Source organism: Falco cherrug, chromosome 6, assembly GCF_023634085.1.
Source record: "Falco cherrug isolate bFalChe1 chromosome 6, bFalChe1.pri, whole genome shotgun sequence".
Lineage (NCBI taxonomy): Eukaryota > Metazoa > Chordata > Aves > Falconiformes > Falconidae > Falco > Falco cherrug.
Genome location: NC_073702.1, coordinates 66,351,733 through 66,375,648, shown reverse-complemented (window position 1 = coordinate 66,375,648; position 23,916 = coordinate 66,351,733). Strand labels below are relative to the sequence as shown.

Here is a 23,916-nt window from a genome sequence, read left to right as displayed (position 1 = left end):
ATCTTGTGCACACCAGCAACCCTGTAAGCCCATTAAATTACTACCTATTTCATATTTATGATAAAAGACCGCAGGATCAGAATCTGCCTCAGTGTTATATTTTCGTCTGACTGCATTTTCTTTTCAGGTAGGACAAGTGCAAATAACTGCAGGACTTAAATCATTTTACAGAGGAATGCAACAGACCTCTGCTTTCGTCTTTTCTTAGAGGTAAGAGTGCTAGATTTTGTTACACAGGCTCAGTCTACTGGTTTCTCAATTTCACCAACCTGGCCTCATCAATGTCTGAAATCTCAAAAGGCAGAAAACCCAACCAACCTCATAATACATCTAGCTAGTTGCAGAGTGACGAATACCATGCTCTTCTCTGCTTGGACTTGCCAGTAATTGCTCTACCTGCAAAGATATTCTGTGACCTATATTTTATAGAGCAAGAGACAAAGCAAGCATGTCTATAAATGTCATAGACAGTCGTAAAACTATTCATCTCTTCTTAAAAATCTGTCTGCGCCAACTGACTCAATACTTTCAAGCAGCACTGAATGTGATACGCTGACTCAGTGCTGCATCTGGAAGTATTTATTTTTGTTGGTTCTAAATTTGTTTCCCAAAATAGATACCACAGATCTGGTCTCCAGCCAGTATCAAGAGACATAGCTAAATTGAAGTCAATGGAGCTGAGCCACTACATTGCCATCCAGAAATATGGCCCTTCCTAAGAGCATTCTTTGCTGCCGCTACACAGTATTTTGTGCAATTGCCTCAAAGGTCAGCTTGTTAATAGGCTTCTATAGCAAAATTTGGGAGGCCAATCTACCACAGAAATAATTACACTCGAAGTGTTATCAAACAAGGTCATAGCTGAGGCAACCCTTTTCTACGCACACACAAGCACTTAGGAAGTAACTAGAGCTATTCATTTAACACACTGGTAAAATGATTTTTAAAAGTCACAGCATAGCTCCAAGATTTATTTATTCCTTGTAGTCAGCATTTTTTATTGGCAATTTAAAACTACTAAAGTATAGACCCAATCTTATTTTAAGTTTTCTGTTATTGAGATAGTAATTTATTTGCCCTCATATTCGGACATTTCATGATTTTTTTTACAGCTGTGTCTCTACCAGCTTCAGTATTGATACTGTCTTTCGTGTTTGTGTCAGAAAAACTAAAATGAGGCTGTTTCTCTCTAAATTAGATTGCAGCTGCTGCTGCATCATTGGCTTATTACAACACTTTGATTTATATCTAACTAGCAAACTAACAAATAAGTCAAGTTGCTAACTAGAGCTGCTTTGTTAAGCGCTTGTCTCACATTGTCTAGATGGGATCAGGTACCAATGTAGGCGTATAAGCCAAGCCTGACATATCCCTTTCAAAGGCATACGTGATTAATGGGGCATTTCATTGCTGCAAGTGAACTCAGGCTTGTTCCACCCCTGAATGCGAGTATTGAGAAGTGGTGCCATGACTTACAGAGATATTCTTTCCTCAGTTGTCTTCCTTAGGTATAATTTTTCCCGCTGTTCTGTGCAAGCTGGCTTCGCTAACATACACTCATCAGATGCACGTGTGGAAATGGTCACTGTTTCATGCAGTCATTAACTTATTTATCCAAGCATGCACACGCACAAGGGAGAAAATTGCCACTTCTTCGCTGGCATCTGCAGGATGCCAAGTCTTCCCTGACTTTTTGCTGCATGGATTGCTCAAGGTGGAGGATGGACTGAGAGCTACTCAAGTCCACAAGCCACCAGAGGTAACCGGTGCACTCACCGGGACACCTCAGCACATGGAGATCGGACATAGGGCTCCACTGGCCCCGGAAAAGTCATCCCCAGCTGCAGTGAGGAGGTGGCTTTGCTTTACAGAGGGTATGTAAACACAAGGAAATCCCTCTTGCGACAGGAGAGAGGGAGCATTCACAGGACAGTCTTTTCACTGGGTCATGTTTCTGTGCCTCAGATTTTCACATTTGGGAAAAAAGCTTTTTCTTGCCTTGCGTGGAGAAAACTCCCAGCACAAAGCTGTGGTGGTGGTTTTTTTTAATTAACCAGGCCTCTCAGCACCACCCTGCAGCCCTGGCAGGCACCAGGCCCCAGGGCACTCATGAGGTGACGCCAAGATGGCCACCAGGGCAGCTGCCAGGCAGCGTCCTCAGCCCCCGGGTCAGCCATGGCACAGGGAAGGCCAGCACCGCCATCGCTGTGTGCGCAGTGCAGGGCCCTCCAGGGAAGCTGTCTGTGAGGCAGGGGCTTCACAAGGTAGACTGAATACGGCAGAAGAGCTTGTTGGGTCATTTCTACTACCCACATAGGGAGCAGCCCCAGATGGGCATCGAGCACAGACGCGTCCAAGGCCAGGAGTGTGGCGGGGCAGCTGAGGAGCTGCACAGTCCCTCAATGGCCTCCATGGTGCCACTGCCTGTCCACCTGCCTGCCCATCTGCCTGCAGGTGGGTGCAGAAAGGGATTTGTGGTGGTGCCACAAAAACACGGATGGTGACCTGCAAAGAAGGAAAGGTGCCTCAGAATTCAGTGGGGATTTAGCAACCCAGAAGAACTAAACCTGACAGGTATTTATGCTGTGAGGGTATCGCCATGCTCACCCCCCTGCACAGGGCTGTCTGCAGCGCCAAGGGATGCCCTGGCTCTTCGCTGGCACGTGCACCAAAGCAGGGGAGTGGAGATGACTTCCCAAGCACCCCAAAGCAACAGCAGCTCCTCCTCCCAGGAGAAAATAGCTCTATCCTTTCCTTCCTTGTATCCTTTCCAAGTAAACTGATATGTTGGATTTACCTGATCTTACCCACCTGCTTCCCAATGAGAAACAGATGGAAACAGCACATCTGTATATTCTGTTGCTATATGCATACAACTCTGACAGCTTAATTTTTTCCTTTGCCTGACCTCCTTCACTTTTTTTTTTTTCATTTTTTTTGTTCACTGAAGATCTTTCAGCTCCCTACCCAAAGAGCAGAGAAGACGAGCAAGGTAAAGGCAGAAGGAGCAGTGTACTTAAAAATGGCTTGCACAATGGATTTTTCTTGCTGCTAAGGCTCCAACAGAAGATACCTGGCAAGAGACTGTGGCACAGCACTGAGAAATGTCACCATGTAATTGTTGTCATAGTCCAGACTGCTGAAGGAGATACAGTGAAAAGGAAACACATGCCAGCTTCTGTAGCAGGACTGGTAACTATTTGTACTTCCAACGCATTACAAGGAGACAGTAAATTTCATTATTATATTAACACCTTCCTTATATGTAGGACCACTCAATAAACAAAATGCTAAACATAATTGTTGTGGTTTAACCTGGCAGGCAACTAGACATCACACAGCCGCTCACTTACTCCCCCCCACTCCCAGTGGGATGGGGGAGAGAACTGGAAAAAAGGTAAAATTCGTGGGATGAGATAAAGACAGTTTAATAGAACAGAAAAGGAAGGGAAAATAATAATAATAATAATGATAAATGAATATACAAAACAAGTGATGCACAATGCAATTGCTCACCACCCGCTGACCGATGCCCAGCCAGTCCCTGAGCAGCAGGCTGCCACCCTCTGGCCAACTCCCCCCCCCACACTCCCCCAACTCCCCCCCCCCCTCGGTGTTTGTGTTCAGCATGACATCATATGGTATGGAATATCCCTTTGGCCAGTTGGGGTCAGCTGTCCTGGCTGTGTCCCCTCCCAGCTTCTTGTGCAGCCCAGCCTTCTTTCTCTCTGGAAGGGCAGTATGAGAATCTGAAAAGTCCTTGACTTAGTGTAAGCACCGCTCAGCAACAACTAAAACATCAGTGTGTTATCAGCATTATTCTCATCCTAAGTCCAAAACAGCACTATACCAGCCACTAGGAAGAAAGTTAACTTTGTCCCAACTGAAAGCAGGGCAATAATGGTAAATGCTAAATGGTAATGATGTTAATAATGATAAATACTAAATGCTAACTAGAATTTCCTACCTTGTTGGAGCTGGACTACTTTTCCACCAAATGATTATGGAAACAGCTTTGATTCAATCTGCAGTGAAAAGCTGGAGTAGGGAGAGAGGTCTCCCCTGTACTTCTAGAGGATGCATTCTGCTTTCACTTTCAGGGCTGAGATATTTCTGTCCATCACAGAAACCACAGGAAAGGCTCTGAAGTGACAGAGGACAAACCTCAAGCTGGTACAGGATTGCAAAGCAGCACCAAGCACAGCCTGGTGGGACAGAGAAGGGCTGATGGTTTGCTCCCTTCTCAGCAACCCGCAGCCCCAACCCATGTGCAGAGGGCAGCTTTGGGTGCCTGGATTATGTGGAGTTTGGGGCGAGGGGGTAGATAGTCTGTGGGTTTTTTCTCTCTTGGCAGAGCCTGGTGCTGTACATGCAAGGGAAAGCCCTGGCCACATTCAGAACAGCCTGTCTCACGTGTGGCTGGAATGTGTGGATGCAGTTTGACCAGCCTTTGCAGTGTTTTTCAGGTGGCTTTGAGTTTATGGGTTAAAGAATTGCAGCTGCTGTAGGGCCAGAGATCTGCCTCACTAGGCAGGGGATGCCCAGGGCCAGGTTTGGGCCCTGCTGCTGTTTAATCCTCTCTCTTTGTTTTGGCCTCCAGGCCCTGCTAATGTGGCATGGTCATCTCCTTCCCTGTTGCTCCAAACGATTGCCTAAGGAGGTGGACTTTTCCCTGCCTCCCTGGAAGCAGATTTGGAGTGAAAAATCTATCAGCGTTCCCTGATCCACCAGTTTCTTTGCTTTCTGGGATCTCCCTGAGCAACTCCTCATCCCGCTGGACAGTGTCCCTCAGTGTTAGGCAGGACCAGGCTTGTCCTGATTCGAGGCTTCCTTCTGTGCCATGTGCAGGCCCCGTGGGAGGCAAAGAGCAGCGAGAGTCCGGGATCCCAGTGCTGTCCAGAGCCAGCGCTGCGACACACCCCTGGGCTGCGCTGCCAGCTCCCACCTCACAGAATTTCCAGCAGGAGTGGGAGAGCCCGGCAGCTTCCCGGTGAAACCAAAGCTGCCGAGCTGGAAAGGATCCCGCCTCCGGCCGGGGCTGCCCTGCTGCACCCCGGCACCGGCAGCGCCGCCGGGCCGCTCCGGGGCAGCGGGCAGCAGCGGCGGGGCCGGCGGGGCCCCGGGGTTCAGAGCAGCCCGGCGGGCCCTCTGCAATCCCCCGGGGGCCGGGGCGGTGGGTGCCCGCCCGTAGGGCCCGCTGGGGGGGGGCAGGAGGAGTGACCCCCACCTGAGGGCGGGCTCCTTGCACGGCCGCGGTGCAACAAGTCCCGGCGCCGGGGAGCGGGCAGCCGGGAGCCGCCGGCCGCGGGGCTGGGATCGGCGGTGCCGGCAGAGCCCCCTGCACGGCAGGGCCGGGCGGCCGAGCGGGCGGCAGGCAGAGGCGACTCCGGCTGCGGGCACCGGGAGACGCGGGGTTTTCCAGGCTGGGGCAGGGCAAAGCGCTGCCCGCTCCTCCCGAGGGCGAGCACAGCGCTCCCGCCGGGTCCCCCGCGCCGCCGTCCGCCTGCGGGAGCCCGCCCGCCCCGGCCCCCGTGCCAGCCTCGGGCTCCCGCGGCAGCAGGGAGGTCCGGCCGCCCGGCGGGTAGGCTGGCTGCCCGGACCGCCTCCGCTCGCCTCGGCTCGCAGCCCCGGGCCCTCCGGCCGCCGGCACAGGCACTGCCCGGTCCGGGGCAAGGGCAAGGGCAGGGGCGAACCGCAGGCGGGCCCCACCTCGCCACGGGAAAATGCAAAAAGAACGGGATCTTGATCCGTTCTTTCTGCTTTTCTTTTGTCTCCTCTTTTTTCATTTTCTTTTTTTTCCTTTTTTTTTTTTTTTTTTTTTTGGGTGGGGGGTGGGGGGTGTCCCCTTTTATGACAGCGAGGGCACAAGGCGAGTGAGGAGGCGGAATCATCTCGGCAGCCGCTGCATTTTGTGTGGAAGCCGCTCGGAGGTTCATTAATATCATTAGCATTTAACCCCCTCCCTGCCCCCTCCCCTTCCCCGCGCAGGGTGACGTCACGCGGCGGCAGGAGTTGGGGGAAAGAAGGGGAAGCTCAGTGGGCAAGGGGCGTCCCTCTCCCCTCCCCGCCGCTGCCTGTCACAGCCTCTGCCGATATTATAGGGGCCGAAGCCTGGAGCTCAAAGCGCAAAGTCAGCCAGTGTAATGAACTTCTGGAAACCTTTCCCTTTTTATACCATTCAGTTTCTGAGAGGCAGAGACAGCCTCCTCTGACGCCTTTTCCCCCCTTCCATTATTTTTCCAGGCTCTGATCTCCCTGCTCGCTGCACCGAGGCGCTCGGCGCAGAGCCCCGAGCCCCATCCTACCTTCTCCTTCGTCTTATTGTTGTTTTGGCTGCTGTGGCTCTCGCTTGCCTTCCAGGAGCGCGGTGGCGAGCCCACTCGCACCCCCCTGCACCCTCCCGGGGTCCCGAGAGCATCTGCTCGCAGAGGGGCAGCGAGCGGCCGCCGACTTCGGGTCATTTCGTTGCTTTTTTTAAAATTCTTTTTCTTTTTCTTTTTGCTCCTATTTTTTTTTCTCCCCCCCCTTGCCGCGTCCCGGCGGTGCGCTCCCGTCCCTCGGAAGGACACCGCTGGGGAGCGGGGCAGCGGCGAGGATGTGCCGGCCCCCGCGGCGGAGCCCGCAGTGAGCGCCCGAGGGAGGCACCTGCCGCGGAGCCGCCGCGCCGGCGGGGGGTGGGGGGTGGGGGGCGCACCGCCTCGCCCCGGAGCCGACACTTCGCCCCGAGTTTAACGACTCCCGGGGGCTTCGAGCATGAGCAAGCCGGCGGGATCAACAAGTGGGTAATAACGCGGCGGAGGCTTCGAGCAGCCTTTCCGAGACCGGCTGCAGCCTGGCCCTGGGGGGCGGGAGGTGGAGGGGAGGAGAGGAAGGGGAGGGGGGGTTGTGGTTTGGGTTTGCAGCCCCCCCCCCCCCCCCCCCCCAGTGAAAAAAGAGGTGCATATTTCCATCTGGAGTGGCAACGAATATATACGCTCGGAGTTGCCCCGATGGAGTTTGGGGCCGGGGCTTACAAGAAGCTGCTCTCCCGCTGCCCGCTCCGGCTGCCCGCGCCGGGAGCCGGGGCCGGAGCCCGTGGTCAGCGAGCCCCGGGAAAGGCAGCCGCGCCGGCGGCGGGAGGGGGCTCGTCCCGGCGGGGCGCGGGCGGTTGTCTGCGGGTCTCCGGTACTTGGGCGAAGGGAGGCAGGTTTGGGTTTAAAGGGCATCACGAAGTTGAAACGTGCTGCTTTCCTCACTGATTTTATGCAGTCTCCTGCGACATAATAATTTCTTTTTAAGAGTTTGAAACTCTGGTCACACAATTACACGGAATCGCTTAAGCAACTCTATTGAAGGCGGATTTAAATGCAATACTTTGCACACCATTTCCAGTTACAACAAATAATCCTGCAACGAGGAAAGCAGAAACAACTTAAAAGTCACATTTTTCTTAATCCTAAATCCATGCACCTCATAACTGGGGAATTTAAAGCATGACTAACCGCTCGTACAGAATGGCTCAATCCGTATAATCCCAATGGGACTTTCGGAGTTTGTAATATGGATGGAGTCAGTAACGAAGGGGGGGAAAAATACCCAATCCAATTTGATGTCTGACAAGTGATGGATCGGACAGTTATTTCCTCTGCGCTCCGGCGGGCTCCCGGGGTTGCGGAGCGGCGGAAAAATAGGGAGGCAGAGCCGGGAGGGATCCAACGGCGGTACCTGCCACCGGCCGCTCCCTGCCAGCACCGCGGCCTTCTCACTGCCGCTGCCCTCCGTCCTTCTGACCCGGGTCCTCCTTTTGTCCGCGGGGGCCGGGAAGCCGGGGGGGGGCGCGGCGGCGGGGCCGGGGGGCCAGGCGGGGGCCACGGCGCGGGAATCGCGCGTGGGGGATGCGGGGCACGCGAGATGCCCGCGGGGGCCCGGCGCTGCGGCCGAGCTGCCGCCGCTTCGGCGTGGGTCGGTCTGCCTTCGTCCCCCGTGGGGCCGAGCGCGGCGATTTTCCCCGTCAGCCCCACGAGGGGAAAAAGCCAGCAGCGGCGGGGCCGCGGTCGAGGTACTAACGGCGGTAGGGAAGGCGGCAGCGGCAAAAAAAAGCTGCGGCGGCCGGGGCTGCGTCCCGCCGGCTGCGCTGCCCGAACTGCCCGGTAAGAGCGAGGGGAGCCTGAGCGGGATCGGGCCCGTGGGCAGCCGCGCCGGGACGTTGTCGGGGCTCCTGGCAGATTTCTGAGTGTTGGGGAAGGCGCAGGAAGGGCCGGGGAGCCTCGTCGCCAAAGGACGGCGGAGCTTCTGCCGGAGACATTTTGCGGAGGAGAAAACCCGCAAGGCTGGACCGCGCCTCCGGCAGCAGGGCGCTGGGCGACCCCCGGCCACCGCCGCCGCTTTCGCGGCTGAGTCCGACCCGCCCAGACCCCCTGGGACTGCCCGAAAGGGACTCCCAAGCCCGACCCGGCCAGGCACCGCAGGCACACGCGGGGACCGCTCCGGGCCGGGGCCCGAGCCCAGCCGCCCTCGGCGGCGCGTGCAAAAGCCGGGCCCGCTGTCCCGGGGCCTGGGCGCCCGTCCCGGGGGTCCCGGGGGCCTCCCGGGCAAGGAGGCTCCGGACTGGCTTTTCTGCCCGCCGGTGGACGTCTAGCGATGTCAGCTGCGATCTCTGCCTGGGTGGTAACAAGACCCCATCCCGCCGTCCCCCGAGCCCAGACTAACTTCTTTCAACAGCCTCTGATGGTAATTACAGTAATCGGGGCTGCCATATATCCTTTAAGCAATTATGACACACAAAAAAAGCCCCCGAGGACCCCCTGTCGTGGGATGTTCAAAACGGTTTCCCAGCTGAACAGAAATCCCATTTTCTTAGCGCTAAACTTCTGAGACGAAGCGGTACCTCGGGGAACCGGAGCTCTTTTAAACAGAGTTAATCAGTTATCTCATGACCCCGTGTCAAGCTTACATTTTTCTCTTCCCACCCCCCCGCTCTGCTTCTTCTCCCTCTACTTATTTCATATTTTGCACTGCACGACAGCCTCCGCGGGGCGGCGACGGGGGGGCTTGCGGGGGGGGGGGGGAGCAGGGGGCGACCCGGATTGCGGGCGGGCGGCGAGACGGGGGGCTCCAGCCGCGCCCTCTGCCGTGGCCCCCCTTCCCTCCGGGAGCCTCGTCGGGGGCCGCGGAGCCGGTCGGACGGGCCGCGCCGCTCCGACGGCTGGGAAGGCGGCTGGTGGCTTTGGCGAGGCGCTCCAGGTGCTTGGGTTTTATACGGACTATGCGGAGGTGTAAAGAATATACGGAACATATGTTTACATGCATGGTGTGGATACAAGCATATACAGTGCATAGGATTTTTTAAAAACCTTTCCCAAACTTAAAACCCGTCTGGGGAAAACTGTTCTGTAGAACGAGCCCAAGTTTCTCCCCTCGCCGCCGCCCGCTCTCAGCGCCGCCGGGGCCGAGCCGGCTGTCCCGCGCCGCAGGCCGGCCGGGGGAGCGGGGAGCCCCGGGAAGAGGGGACCCCCGCGGCTGCCCGGTGCCACGGGCGGCGACCTCACGGCGGGCCCGGGGGCGCGACCACGGTGGGTGCAGCTGCCGAGGGAAGGGGGAGCGGGGGGTTCCCGGCGCTACGCCGGGGTGCGCAGGAGCAGCGCAGCCGAGCCGCGCTCCGCACCGGGATGCGCCACCGCTGCACGTACCGCTCCAGTGTCTCCCCCCACCCCCAGCCTGCCCCTCCTCCTCCTCCTTTGTGTGCGTGCGTGTGGACCCTCTCGCTCCCCGTGGATGCTGAAGGCTGGAGAGGGAAGTCGAGCTCTTTCCCCCGTTGGCATTGTGCGATATCCGAATTCCCATGCTACACTTTTTGACGGGTCACTGGTGCCCCAATAGGCAGGTGGCAAGGAGGGCTTGTAATTACACACTCCCAGAAACCGTGCCTTGGCCTCGGCCCTCCTCACGGGCGCCTACCTGCAGTTCCAAAGCCGCGGCTTGGTCGCAGGCAGTGGGGCGGGGGGGCTTCCTTTAGCTGCGCTCCTTATTAATTGCGTAAAAGTTTTCTATTCTTTAACCGCTCTCCCTCTCTCCCCACCTTCCCTCCCTCCGCCACCCCTCCCTCTCACAGTCCCTAACCTAATCCCCGTCCCTCTCGCCGTGTTGTGTATAGCAGCTGTCGGGTTTCATTTAGGGGAGAAGCTGGCAGCTTGTGCTCATTGGAGGCAGTCAAACGAGTTTCAATGGGCAAAATCATTAAGTTAACACTTTATCTAATGTCCCTATTGTCTGCCAGCAGGCATTGTCTTAAAGCCTTAGCGTAGACACGTCTGAAAGTATCTCGGACTTCTAAATTCTCTAGGGAGCAAGAGGAGCCCCCGCGGCCTGTTTCCACACACACCCCCGCCCCCCCACACCGCACGCTGCCGCCTTCCCCCTTCCAGCCCTCACCCCCACCCCCCCACAGCCGGGGTGCTCTCTCTGTCTGAGCTGCTTCCGAACAAAGATAGCGGCCCTGGGCGCTCTCCCTTGGAGTTTGGAGACCAAGGTTTGGTGAGAGGGACTGAATCGCCAGTTTAAGTTGTGGTAGGAAGGAAGATGGCTGTTTGAGGCCAAGGAAAAAAAAGGAGAAAAGAGAAGAAAAGGGAAGAAAAAAGAAAAAAGAAAAGAGAAGAAAAGGGAAGAAAAAATAAAAAATAAAAATTAAAAGAAAAGAAAAGAGAAGAGAAGAGAAGAAAAGAAAAAAGAAAAGAAAAGAAAAGAGAAGAAAAGAAAAGAAAAGAGAAGAGAAGAGAAGAAAAGGGAAGGGAAGAGAAGAGAAGAAAAGAAAAGAAAAGAAAAGAAAAGAAAAGAAAAGAAAAGAAAAGAAAAGAAAAGAAAAGAAAAGAAAAGAAAAGAAAAGAAAAGAAAAGAAAAGGAAAGGAAAGAAAAGGAAAGGAAAGAAAAGAAAAAAAGAAAAGGAAAAAGAAAAGAAAAGAAAAAAGAAAAAAATAAAATAAAGAAAAGAAAAGAAGAGAAGAGAAAAGAAGAGAAAAGAAGAAAAGAAAAGAAAAAATAAAAGGAAAGAAAAGAAAAAAGAAAAGATAGAAGAAAGAGAAAAGAGATAAAAGTAAAGATAAAAGAAGTGAAAAGAAGTGAAAAGAAAAGAAAAAAGTAAAAAAAGTAGGAGGGGAGAAAAGAAAAAAGAGAAGAGAGAGGCCGGATAAAAAGCAGAAGCTGAGCGAAGTTTTGGCGGGTTTCTTGAGCCGGGCTGCAACAGTCCCTGTACGAGTTTTTACATCACCCTCAGAGCATTTGCAGTTCTAGTCCAAGCCGGTGCGGAAGCAGCGCCCGGCGGAGCGGGGGCTGCGGGAGAGGCGGCGGAGCGCGCGGGGGAGCGGGGCAGAGCTGCCCGCCCGCCAGCCCCGCGACCGGCCCGCCCGCCGCCCGCAGCCGCGTCCGCGCACAAAGGGCCAGGCGAAAAGTTTTGCTGCAGGTTTTGGGGTGAAGGAAACGGCACGCCTCTTCTGTAGCGGGAACCAGCCCCCTTTCCCTGGGGTTGCTAGAGGGGAGACAAGGTCGCTCGGCTTCCCGGTCATTTTATTTTGTTTTGTTTTATTCTGTGCCTCGATCTCCTGACTCTCTCCTGCCCAAGGGAAGCGCCGTCGGCTGTTTGCCGAGCGCCAGAAAGCGAGGGAAACACACACACCCCCGCCCCCCGCCCCCATCCCCACTTCTAGCAGGCAAGCCTGCTGCTCTCGCTGCTGTAATCTTCCCTCCCAAAATGGGTCTTGGCGATTATAGAAGATCCAAATAAACGTAGCGGGGCATGAATAATGCTCATTGTAGAAAACTGACACTTGCTCAAGGAAAAGAAAGTTGGCTATAAAATCACTTCATTATTTGCTTGTACTGAGGCTCTGAGGCTAATCCCTCCGGAGGTCAGATTGCTGAGCGCTCGCTCTCTCCCTCTCTCCCTTCTCTGCTTTCAGGTCGCATTTTAGACATCCCTTGCAAAGTGTGTGGGGACCGCAGCTCCGGGAAACACTATGGGGTTTACGCCTGCGACGGGTGCTCGGGATTTTTCAAGCGGAGTATCAGGAGGAATAGGACCTACGTTTGCAAATCGGGAAATCAGGTACCAGCCGCAGCGCAGTCCGCTCACCGCCTGCACCCCTCACCCTGCACCCCCCCATGGCCCCGTGTTGCCCCCGCGCCGCCAGCAGGAACACCCGCAGCGGTGAGATCCAGCTGCCACGCAGCTCCCCGCCCCCCAGGGGGTCCCGGGCCGCCTCTTCCCGGCACATCCCCGCACCCCGGGCCGTGCGGCCGCAGCCCACCAGGGAGGGTGCGCAAGGAGGGTGCGGGGACAACGGCGAGGGGAGGCGTGCAGCCAGCTCACCGGCTGGTCACGCCAGGAAAGAGGGGCAGCCCCCCGGTGAGCCGGACTCCGCGGGCGGTCGATGGACGACGGACACGAGTTCCCCCCGGCGGGTCGCGCCCGCGCCCAGGCAGAGCCAGCTCCGCGCTTTCCCCCTCCCGCTCCGGCCGCGCACACTTCCACCCCCGGTCGGTCCCGCAGGGATGCGGGGCCGGGGGCGCGGCGGGGGGGCACGGGGCACAGGGGCGCCCCGAGGGGGCGGTGCCGCCGTCGCTGTCTCGGGTGCTGAAGGCGGCCCGGCCCGCCACGCCGCGGGGCCAGGCACCCCGGCACGGCACGGCGCGGCACGGACCCCCGGCACGACCCCCCCCGGCACGGTCGGAGCGGCCCCCCCCGTGCCCCCCGGCGCCGCGGGGAGGGCTCCAGGGCCGGCGGGGTGAGCGCGCTGCGCCCCCCGGCCCAACGACTGGCTGCCTTGCAGGGAGGCTGCCCGGTGGACAAGACGCACAGGAACCAGTGCCGGGCCTGCCGGCTGAAGAAGTGCTTGGAGGTCAACATGAACAAAGACGGTACCCGCTCCCCCTCTCCCGGCGCCGGGGTGGTGGGGCAGCAGGAGTGAGCCGGGACTCACTCTGAACTGGGGAGCAGTGCGTCACTGCAGGGTCTACCCCCCCTCCCCGGGCCTCTGATGACCCCCCATCCCGCAGCAGACTTGCCCATTTCTCTCCAGATAACATCACAGGTGGGAGGCGTGGGGGTCACCCCCAAAAATTGCGGGGAGGGAGGGAAGCCCAGCCGAGCACATGGGGTACTTGGTGTGGGACCCCGTGGTGACCCCCTCACCTTTCCTTGGTGCCCTGCAGCAGTGCAGCACGAGCGGGGCCCCCGGACATCGACGATACGGAAGCAAGTGGCCCTCTACTTCCGCGGGCACAAAGAGGAGAGCGGCGGTGCCCCCCACTTCCCCGCCACCGCCCTGCCGGCACCTGCCTTCTTCACTGCTGTCTCCCAGCTGGAGCCCCATGGCCTGGAGCTGGCCGCTGTCACCGGCACACCCGAGAGGCAGGCTCTGGTGGGCCTAGCACAGCCCACCCCGAAGGTCAGCCACTACCCCGGCCACCAGACCTTGCCACTGGGGTGCCTGCAACCCACCAGCTCCCTCTTGCCTCTGGGGTTGACAGGGCAAAGAGCGAGGCTTGAGGCCTTGTGGGTTGTGGTGGGAACTCTTTTGTTATGTCCCTAAAAGCTCTGAAGATAGGAGGTGCAAGGGGCAAGAGGCCCTCTGCAGAAGGGGTACACAGAAGGACTGACTGGTAACCTGCTCTGCACCAACCCTGTCCCTCCTCCATTCTTACACCCTCATGGCTGCAGAAGTGCTCCTCCTGTCTGGAGCCCATCCACAAGTCAGTTTTAAACCTTGTTTCATGAGGAATGCAATCACTGAGTTTTCTTCAGCAAAGTGCCCATCATCATCTATAGTGGTGTAGTCCAGGAAGTACTATAGCTGTGCTGACCAAAGCCTGCAGTTTGTCCACACAGACACAAACGAGTCTAAGCTGGCTCCGTGCTTCTTGGCTGTGACATTTCCTAGGCAGCCCAGTGGAAGCACTGCTGTGGCCTCCACTGCACAGGAATTAGCCATAAGGTGTTGGTTTTTTCCATTAAGCCATTTGCAGTGGCATTTTGTATATTTACAGCATCTAGAAAAATCATAGAAGAGATGGCTTAAATCGTTCTGCATTTTTAGAATTGGTAGCTTGGCAGAATCCATCATGAGCATGATCATAATGTATAGTTTTATATTGCAGTTTTGGAAAATACTTAATTGGAAATTATTTGGCAAGAAAACATCACACGTGCTTGAAAATGTAACTCCATTCCAACCCTACACCACCTTTAGGTAGTTATGCTTAGTTCTACACATCTGCTTACAGTGAGTTGCAGTCAGGGAGCTAGGTGAAGGTTAAAGCTAAGTGAGTACTTACTCCTTTGCCGAGCAAGGCTGGTGCACTAAATCAGCTTCTGAAGCACAGGCTACAAACCACAAATTCTTAATCACATTTGTATTCTTTTAACTCTGCTACCAGAAGTGTGCTATTGTGTAACACGGCAAAGGGTGACACCACATTTTGGTAATTTTTTCCCCCTGATGTAATAAGTTCATTCTTCCTCCTGCCTCCTCCAGGCACTGTTTCTGTAGTACAGTTCATCTATACGGATGAGCAGCAGAGAGCAGTTGGAGTGAGCCCACTGAAAGCAATGCCCTCTGCTTGCAGAACAAGAGAGTGACACTCTGTGCTGGGCATGAACGTGGTGCACTGAATGGCAGCTGTTAGGGAACAGGAAGACAAGGCTGCCTTGGTGACATTGTGTGAAGTTGTTTTATTTTCTTTTTGACATTAGTACCCGCATGAAGTCAACGGTACCCCTATGTATCTCTACGAAGTGGCCACCGAATCAGTCTGTGAGTCAGCAGCCAGACTTCTGTTCATGAGCATCAAGTGGGCCAAGAGTGTCCCAGCCTTCTCCACCTTGTCCTTACAAGACCAGGTAAGGCACCTGCAGCGGGAGTGGCATTGGCCTGGCTTGCCTGTTAAAGACAGCTCAGAGCTCAGGCTGGGTCCTGAACCTTCAGCCCTAGACCTTTAAATCCATAATGGACTTCAGCAGTTCTGAAATTCAGGGCAAAGTTTCGGTCTGTTCCTGAAAAACAGGCAGTGATTTAGAAACTGCTTTCCTCCAACTTTTATTTCATGAACAAAGTGAAAACTCTCCTCTCCTCTCCTCACATGGCCAACATTTTTTCCTTATTCATGTTGGCTTCAGTGAATTTGCAATTACACCAATATGGTGGAGGCAAAATTTGGCCTGCCCCCAGTATTTTTCACCATTAATTAAAATCTTTCCTAATTTGTCTTGTTTTCCTTTATGACAGTTTGCCTTTGCCTCAAGAAAATCCTATGTGAACCATACAAGCTTAAGCAATTTCTTAATGACTTGATTCTTGATGAGGACCCTGTGTGCTTTGTATAATGCACTGATTTTTTAAAAAAGTAATCAGATAATTATAAAATGGAAGGGGAAACCTACACAAAGCTCCAATCATAAAAGACGTCTAATACTTTGATATGATTGAGCTAATTTCCCAAAATGGTAACTAGAAAGGTTGTGCCTTAGATGTTACATAGCAGTCATCAGAGGAACTAGTTCCTTTCCGTGGATGCATGTTGCAAGTGCTGCAGTTGATATGCAAATACATATTTTGAACTGAAAGAGAAGAGCTTCTCAGGAAACCAGCAGTGTTTTCTACCTAAAGGTAAATCATGATGGTCACAATGTGATATGAAGCTAAGGTACATTGAAAAGTTCCTTCTCTAGAACCAGACCCATGTTTTGAAATTCTTGTCATGAAAATAGTCAAGGGGACACTGCTCAGCTCTGGCTGCAGTACTGTTGCGTAGCGAGCATGCGAGCAATGAGGCAGGGCCCACGAGGTTACACATGCCGTTAGGAAGACAGCAGTCCCAGTGTGGCATGCTGCTCTCTAACATTGTCTTCTGCTGCCACTGCTCCTGCGGAGCACTAGGTCTGTCATACCAAGGAACCAAAGAAACAGGCCCCAAATATCAGGGATAAGCATCAAGTGTGCTGCTTCAGCAGCAGCCTCAGTGCACAGAAAGTGGCTGGTCCATCTCTCCACCAGTGATGTGCACAGGAGGCTCCTTAGGCAAAGGCTTTATTAGACATAATACAGATGCATTTCCCACAAGGTCATCTCTGTTAGAGTGAAGAGGAGGGAGCAGCAGGATCTGGGAGCAAGGGAAGTCTCCACCACACATGACCAAGCATGCCTCAAACAGCAAAGCCTGCTTATCTACCATAGATACCAGAGTGTTCCTGTTATATTTAAATAATGAACCACTTCTTTCACTTTCATATCAGGGACTAGAGTAAGTGAATTAAATATTTAAATCCCAGCCTTTCCTTAACATCACCTTGACTTGCTGTACCTCACTGCAAGCCAACTTCCTCAAAACTCAGAGCTGCTCAGCTCTAAAGTTTTGACCTGGGCCTTTTTCTGTATGATTCCCCTGCCACATTCAGGAAAGCTGGAGAAGAAACAACTCTGATATTAATCACTTTATTTAATGAATAATCAGACAGTTGATTTTTATACTAGTGCCATTGCATTATTTAATTTTACAATGGCCCAGCTGTAAATGTCTGCCTTTCTCCATTTGTACCCCTGACATCTGCCTGAGGAGAGTCTAAAACCTTTTCTTGGATTTTGCTTTTGTTTGTGCTCTTCTGAAAAGGCAAGCACATTGTGATTTCAGGGCTCTGTGACAGTTTCATGTTGAAGGCAAGGAAATAAGTAGAAACCAATCTGCTGACAAAACACAAGTTGGAGGATTGCTGTGTCATTGCCCTCGGTAGAACAGAGGCTGTGTCCCTTCCCCAGCTCCATACAGCTAATCCCATTGTGGATTGGAAGCCACACAACAAAAATGCCATACCTAAAGTTTAGCTGGCCTGCACACCTGCCCAGCTTGTCCATAAAACAGGTTGCCCCAATGCAGGTCACCAACAAAAGGTCGTACTTACAGGAAGGAGTTGATTAAGAAGCAAAACCTAGTCCTTCAGAAAGCCTGGTATTTATTGATTCTTTGGTGAAGGAGGGCTGAGTATGACTTCAGCAAGAGTTATTTTAATTGGCGGTTTTACAGACTTATGCATACACATGAAGAAAGCTTCAGCTATTGGTATAGTATCTTATTTCTAAAGTCTTCTGACTTTAAAGACTTAGAGGGAAAGAACATATGAAATTGATATCTTCCAGGAACCACCCTTCATTACCATTGTATCTGCATGAATGAATGACAAAAAACGTTTTACAAAAGCAAATGAAAGGCTGGTGGATCATTTCCTATGTCATACAGAAACCTGTGCATCCATCAGGCAGGATTATCCAGAGGAGGGGCTGGGTTTGCAGGCTGCAGCAGTTAGGAGACTTACGAGCAGGTTCAGCTGCTCTCAGAACAGAGCTGAGATGAGCACTGAACCCTAGTACCCCGTCCCCGCTCCCAGTCTGGGCAGCTTCCAGTACTGTAAAATCCAACATAATTATTTCAAACAGTAATTGTATGCAGGGACAGAAATACTTTCCTGTCACAATTTCCTTAGTCAGGTTATGTAGAAGTTCTGCAAAGCACATAGCACAAAAAGGCACAAAATGGGCGTTAGCCTGCAGTGGCAAGCTGGGAGCAGGAACTCTGAGAGCTCTTCCTCCCATTCTGATCGGAATAAGGTGGTTTAAAACTCATAATACTGTTAAGAGCACATAGATAAAAAATCCACTTTTACTGCATGCTTTCTGTATCATAGAATCATACAGTCATAGAGAAGGCTGGAAAAGGCTTTTAAGATCATCGGGTCCAACCACTAACCTAGCACCGCCAAGTCCACCGCTAAACCATGTCCCCAAGTGCTGCATCTACACATCTTTTAAGTACCTCCAGGGATGGTGACTCCACCACTTCCCTGGGCAGCCTGTTCCAATGCTTGATAATCCTTCCAGTAAAGATTTTTTTCCTAATAACTATTACTTTCACATATCTGTTTCCAAGGAAATAATCATTCATTTGGTACAACATATTTTTTTATATTGTTCTTCCTTACAGAGTCTTTATAGACTTAAAATACCCTCCTTCCCATTTTCCTAAGAAGTTAAGCTGCTGATACTTCCAGGGATCATAGAAATAGTAATGCTTGTGGTTTGGATTATTTTGCTGCATGAGTTTTGGGCAATGAGTTTTCACTGCATGGAGCCACCAGATGATGCCTCCTGAGTCCACTACAGTTCTCACCCCTCCAAATCTCTCCCACCTTATTAAGAAACATGAGTTCCCAGCAATGTGTGTGCACCACAGCATGTCCTTTAGGCCATGAGCTTCAGCTGAACTGGGGGCCAACAACCCATAGATGCCCTCAAGACTAAACTTGTTGCCAGTCTGCATTACCAGGAGTCTTGTCTCCTCTTCAGATGCACCAGTGCCTCTCCACGGAAATCAAAGGCATTGCCTCCAAAGAGGGAACACCACATCCACTGCACAACAAGGCAATGTAGGGAAATTGCAGAGAACTAGCAATGCTGTCAGTGCAGGTGCTTGGATTGTCAGTTCTCTGAAACAGCTCTTAGTGCCTGGAATTTTTGAGTGATTTCAAGCAAAAAAGCAGGAAAACAGGTGATACTGAGAAACGGTGTGAGCGTCCAGATGCTGTGTGCTTGAAAGAGCTAAAAACTTGCTTAGTAAGGAAGGGGTTAAAGATACATATGTGCTCTAAAGCACTGCTCCCTACAGAGTGATGTCATTTCAGGGCGTTGTCCAGGCTTTTCTGCACAAATCCTGCCTTCCTGGGGGAAAAGAGGATAATCCCTAGAGAGCAACAGGAGAACACTGTCCAACTTGTCCTAGGACAGCTATTTGTGCCGAGGGAGAGGAGCAGAGAGCCCATGCTGTGCTGAGAAACACAGGCGAGCGTTCATGTTGCGAGCAAGCTCTCTGGGCAGTTCTCACTCTCTCCTCCCTTTTGGTACACACCATGGTGCACAGTGAGCCAACCCGCAGTGTTTTTCTACAATGCAGAGACTTATTTCTAGACACCTTCTCAAAAAGCTGAGAGGAGAGCTAACGAATTCTGTGGGGAAAACACCATGACAGGCATTTAAAGTAGTTTTTAAAATAACAGAAATTTACATATTTAAATTGTTTATAAATCTATAAATTATACACTATGTTATATTGTACATCTATTGTATGACAGCTGATGCTTTTGGAAGATGCTTGGAGAGAACTGTTTGTTCTAGGAATAGCACAATGGGCCATTCCAGTTGATGCTAACACTCTACTGGCTGTATCTGGTAAGAATTGCACAATTTAATGACTTTGTTACAAAAATTACCATAAAAATACATTACTGAAAAAAGAACAACATGTAAAGAATAACAAATTCCTACTGAACAATAGAGCATACCTGTCATTTATAAATCTATATTTAAATGCAAATAATGTTGTTTTGTTGTATTCATGACTGCTTGCATTGTCATTTAAATGCAAATTACTGTGTTTGTTATCATCCAAGAGAAGATTTTATATTAACTTTCATACAATATAGTCAGTTTACATGGAACCAGATAGACAAGTGTGACAATAGAGTGGATATTGATACAGAGGATTTTGTCAGAAATCAATATAAAATAAAGCAAATGCCTTTAATATTATTTATTTAATCTGTTTCTGTTTTAGGCATGAACGGTGACAATACAGATTCTCAGAAGCTGAATAAAATTATTTCGGAAATACAGGCTTTACAGGAGGTTGTGGCTAGATTTAGACAACTTCGGCTAGATGCTACCGAATTTGCCTGTCTCAAATGCATTGTCACTTTTAAAGCTGGTAAGCAGAAAGAATCTCTTGCTTGTCTGGTCTGATAACTATGAAGCTACTGTAGAGCAGAAATATGCTTTAAACCAGACATAGTTTTATACCATCCAACAGGTTTCGTGGTATTGAATTCCAATAGCCAGTGTTGCATTTTGAAAGGCTGACAGTGGCGTGCTGGGGAACTAATGGGAACGTTTAATTTCCATTGATAGCATTAGCTGAACTGTTCTGACCCCCCAAGAGCCAAGCTGAACTAGTTACTGATCTGCTTTCCAGTGCCTACACACAGTGGTTCCGAACTGAGGAGTTTCCGAAATGCTGCTGCTATAGCAGCCCTTCAAGATGAAGCCCAGCTCACTCTGAACAGCTACATTCACACCAGGTGAGTGGTGGCTTCTCAATACTTCTCGCAGGTGTAGGGGTAAAACCCTGCTCTCACTGTAGTGAGGGTGAAGTTTCCACCGACTGAAATGGGGACTGGGCTATTACAGCAAGTATACATCAGCTGTCAGCCTGCTGGGATTTGGCATTCCCTGATGAAACAGAATCATAGAATCATAGAAAATGTTGGAAAAGATCCTTAAAATCATCAGGTTCAACAATTAACCTAACGTGGCCAAGTCCACCACTAAACCATGTCCCTGAGTGCCACATCCACATGTCTTTTAAATACCTCCAGGGACGGTGATTCCACCACCTCCCCAGGCAGCCTGTTCCAATGCCTGACAACCCCTTCAGCAAAGAAATTTTTCTTAACATCCAATCTAAACCTCCCCTGGTGCAAATTCAGGCCACTTCCTCTCATCTGATCACTTACTACTTAGGAGAAGAGACCAACACCCAGCTTGCTACAACCTTCTTTCAGGCAGTTGTAGAGAGCAGTAAGGCCTCCTCCCTTCAGCCTCCTTTTCTTCCAGGCTAAACAGCCCCAGTTCCCTCAGCTGCTCCTCATAAGACTCGTTTTCTAGACCCTTCACCAGCTTCGTTGCCCTTCTCTGGACACACTCCAGCACCTCAATTTATTCAGACAAATGAAAAAGGGCTAAAAGGAGAGATCTTCCCCTGGGAAGTGACAACTGCTGTGGGACAGAAGGCTACATTTTCTTCTACATTTTATTCAATTAAATACCACTAACAGTGATGCTCAAACATCACATCTCACAGCAGTATGACAGCTTGTCACCCAAGATCTCTAATCCCTATGCCATTTCCCCGATTGTGCAGACACAGAAATTGGGGCACAAGGAAGGTAAATGTCTCTTCCAAAATGCTACCCTGAGTCTGTCCTCGGGTTGAAATGAAAACCCCAGAACTTGTGAATCCCATTTCGGTGCCACAGCAGCGTGACAAGAATCATTATTTGGGAAGAAAATGTTCCCCCTTGTCTCATTTAGGATAAGTCCCACGGGACACAGGAATCTTAAAAGCTGCTGTAAACGTTGTAGCTTTCATCCCACAAAGTATACAAAGGTAAGCCCAGGAACACACAAACTGTACTATGCAAAGTACAATCCCACAGTCTAGAACAGCTGGCTGTGAACGGATCAGTAGCCTCCTCCTACGGACCACTTCAGAGTGGTGGGACTGGGGAGAATTCTGAAGAGTCCCCCTAACACCTTCTGCAAGAGCTGCTCTAGTCAGTTCAGGACTTCTGGGGAAAGCTGTGACAGGTCTTGTGAAGTCCATGTCTAAGTTCTTTAAATTGCACTTTAGATAACAGGGTATTTACTACAGGTCAAGATCTTCCCTGAACTGCATCAACAACATAGATGTTGTATGAGGGCCAAGTCAGAGCAGATCCTGTCTCTGTATTGCTACTGCTCTGAGGGAATAAACAAAGGAGCTAATCAAAACTCAGAGACATTGGTTTATATTCTGCTAACCTCCACTAAGACAGTTTTCCTTGGGGTCAACTTTCATGCTCACATGAGTACAAAACACAGGGTTTTAGCACAGGTAGCACCCATCTATACAATTTGTTGAATATCGATCTTTTCTATAAAGTAAAAGACTTTCTTCAAAAAAAACCTTAAAAACTTCAATAATGGTTTGTTTTTTTTTCCCTCTTTGTCTCCCAGGTATCCCACGCAACCCTGTCGTTTTGGAAAACTTTTATTGCTTTTACCAGCTTTACGTTCGATTAGTCCGTCCACAATAGAAGAAGTGTTTTTCAAAAAGACCATTGGGAATGTACCAATTACAAGACTGCTTTCAGATATGTACAAATCCAGTGACATATAAATTACCTTAAAATAAACAATCAGGATGGACAGTTTGAGAAGAACTTTTATCTACGGAGAATAAGCCTCAACTAACAAAATCTACAGGAAGCATAAGCCTGGGAATGTTTAGCCTTTAAACCCATTGACAAAAAAATACCCCGGTAGATATGATTCTGCTGCTCTGAACAGAGTGATTTAGATCATGGAGAGAATGCTTTGTTCTACAGAAAAAGTGAAAGTGGTTGGAATTTGGCTGCTATTCCTGTTACTACAGGATGGAGGCAATTCAGATGCCAGTCATAGTTAACAAAGACTCTGCTATTCTCTCATTTAACTGGCAGATCTGAGACAAAATGTGAAAGAAGGTACTTTAGTTTGTTCAGTATTTGGAACTGGGTGACCAAACTTGGCTTCTGTTGTAACACGAGATGCAGTGGCCTTCAGAATTGTTTTGAAAGTAGCCTATGTTGGGAAAATGTTTTTAATATGATAGGCAACATTTAAGACCAGGTTACCAAAACATTGCTTCTGCTATAATACATCATGAAGTGGCCTTCAGAACTGATTAAAAAGTAGCTTATGACGGCAGCTCCATTCTTCCTGCAAAATGAACTGGTGATCTTTGATGTGGATGTCACCACAATTTGTTCATTTAACATCTCAAAGACAGAAGAGCTTTATACACATCCTCCTCGACCTTCCCTCCTTCCTCTTCCACACACACAGACACACGTTCACACACACACCTGAAAAGACACAAGTCAAGAAAGGAAGACTAAAACAGCAAAACCAAATACAATGGAGATGACTGCTTCAGTGTCCTGCTGGCTGTCCCGATGGCACAGTGCTGAAACCAAAGGCAACGGTGGCCAAACTCTTTGTCAGTGAGATGTGCAGAGAAGTGAAATGACTATAAAAAAAAAATCAATGGAAGGAATTTTATTTCAAAGAAATAAAGGTTGTTGACTGATACAATGCTAACAATTTCCAAAAGTCTCCAATGCCTTTTTAGAAAACTCCAGGTTCTAATTTTGAAGCCTTGTTTGCCTACACCCTCTCACACACAAAAAAACGTTATAAGCTGCTTATTTGATGTATGAAAAATGTAGAAAAAACATTTAAAGATAGCTGCTGTACTTTTCAAAATTTGATTTGTTATTAGGAACTAGCACTGAGAAAAATCAGCACTTGGACTATCATAGAATGAGTAAAACTTTTCCTGTACAAAGTGGATTAACTGATTTGTGAAGTTAAAAAGTTGTACTCATTGTATTTACAAAGAATAAAAATATATTGAATTTAAATTACCTTCCACTTTTCTTTTAATGCTTGTCCTTCTACTTCTGAATTACTTTCTTCCACTGTACCCTACCTACCAGGGTACAGATATATTATTCTCTAATAAAATGGATTGCTTTGGATGCTGTGGAGTCTCCATCATCAGAGGTATCAAAAACAGGTTAGACAAACATTAAAGGAACAGCTTAGGTGATCCTGCCTTGGGTCAAAGGAACCTTAAGGTCCTGCATAGAGCTGTTTCATGTAATTCAAATATACACCTGCTGCAAGGTTCCCTTCTCCAGGAGCTGACACAGTGCTTTTTCTAGGACACAATACTAAACAGATCAGAGGTCTAACCTAGTATAAGTCTCTGTTTTGTGTTTTTACAGTTTTTAATATTGGTGGATTGTGCAGCTAACAAAGGGTGATGAGTATAAAACCACTGCTTCAATTAAAAAGATTCTGAGGTTTTATTAAGGTGTCCAATTGTGTAATCACACCGAAGAAAGAGGTAAGCAACTCCCAATGCACAGAACAAGTTGGCAATAGGACAAGGGAAATATAACACATTGTTCATATGGCAGTGAGTGACCAAAGAGCCATGCACGCTAAAATGACAGGTGGAAATGTGCAGCGTACATCAATGGTT

The 23,916-nt window shown here is 50.4% G+C and overlaps 1 protein-coding gene across 1 annotated transcript; it reads left to right on the top strand.

Moving 5' to 3' along the window:
• Positions 1-6,021: 6,021 nt before the first annotated feature.
• On the top strand, positions 6,022-23,434 carry NR2E1 (nuclear receptor subfamily 2 group E member 1). Its single transcript, XM_055714033.1, has 9 exons — positions 6,022-6,778; positions 11,931-12,076; positions 12,801-12,888; positions 13,183-13,418; positions 14,723-14,869; positions 19,145-19,241; positions 19,627-19,776; positions 20,041-20,146; positions 21,843-23,434. The coding sequence occupies exons 1-9, from the start codon at positions 6,754-6,756 to the stop codon at positions 22,003-22,005; spliced, it is 1,158 nt and encodes a 385-aa protein (XP_055570008.1). The 5' UTR covers positions 6,022-6,753; the 3' UTR covers positions 22,006-23,434.
• Positions 23,435-23,916: the final 482 nt, after the last annotated feature.

Bases quoted from the DNA above. Each gene is read 5' to 3' on its own strand.
- NR2E1 (XM_055714033.1), top strand. From the start codon at position 6,754: ATGAGCAAGCCGGCGGGATCAACAA. The intron at 12,077-12,800 runs GTACCAGCCGCA...GCTGCCTTGCAG, and splicing joins TTTGCAAATCGGGAAATCAG to GGAGGCTGCCCGGTGGACAA. The intron at 13,419-14,722 runs GTCAGCCACTAC...TTTTGACATTAG, and splicing joins TAGCACAGCCCACCCCGAAG to TACCCGCATGAAGTCAACGG.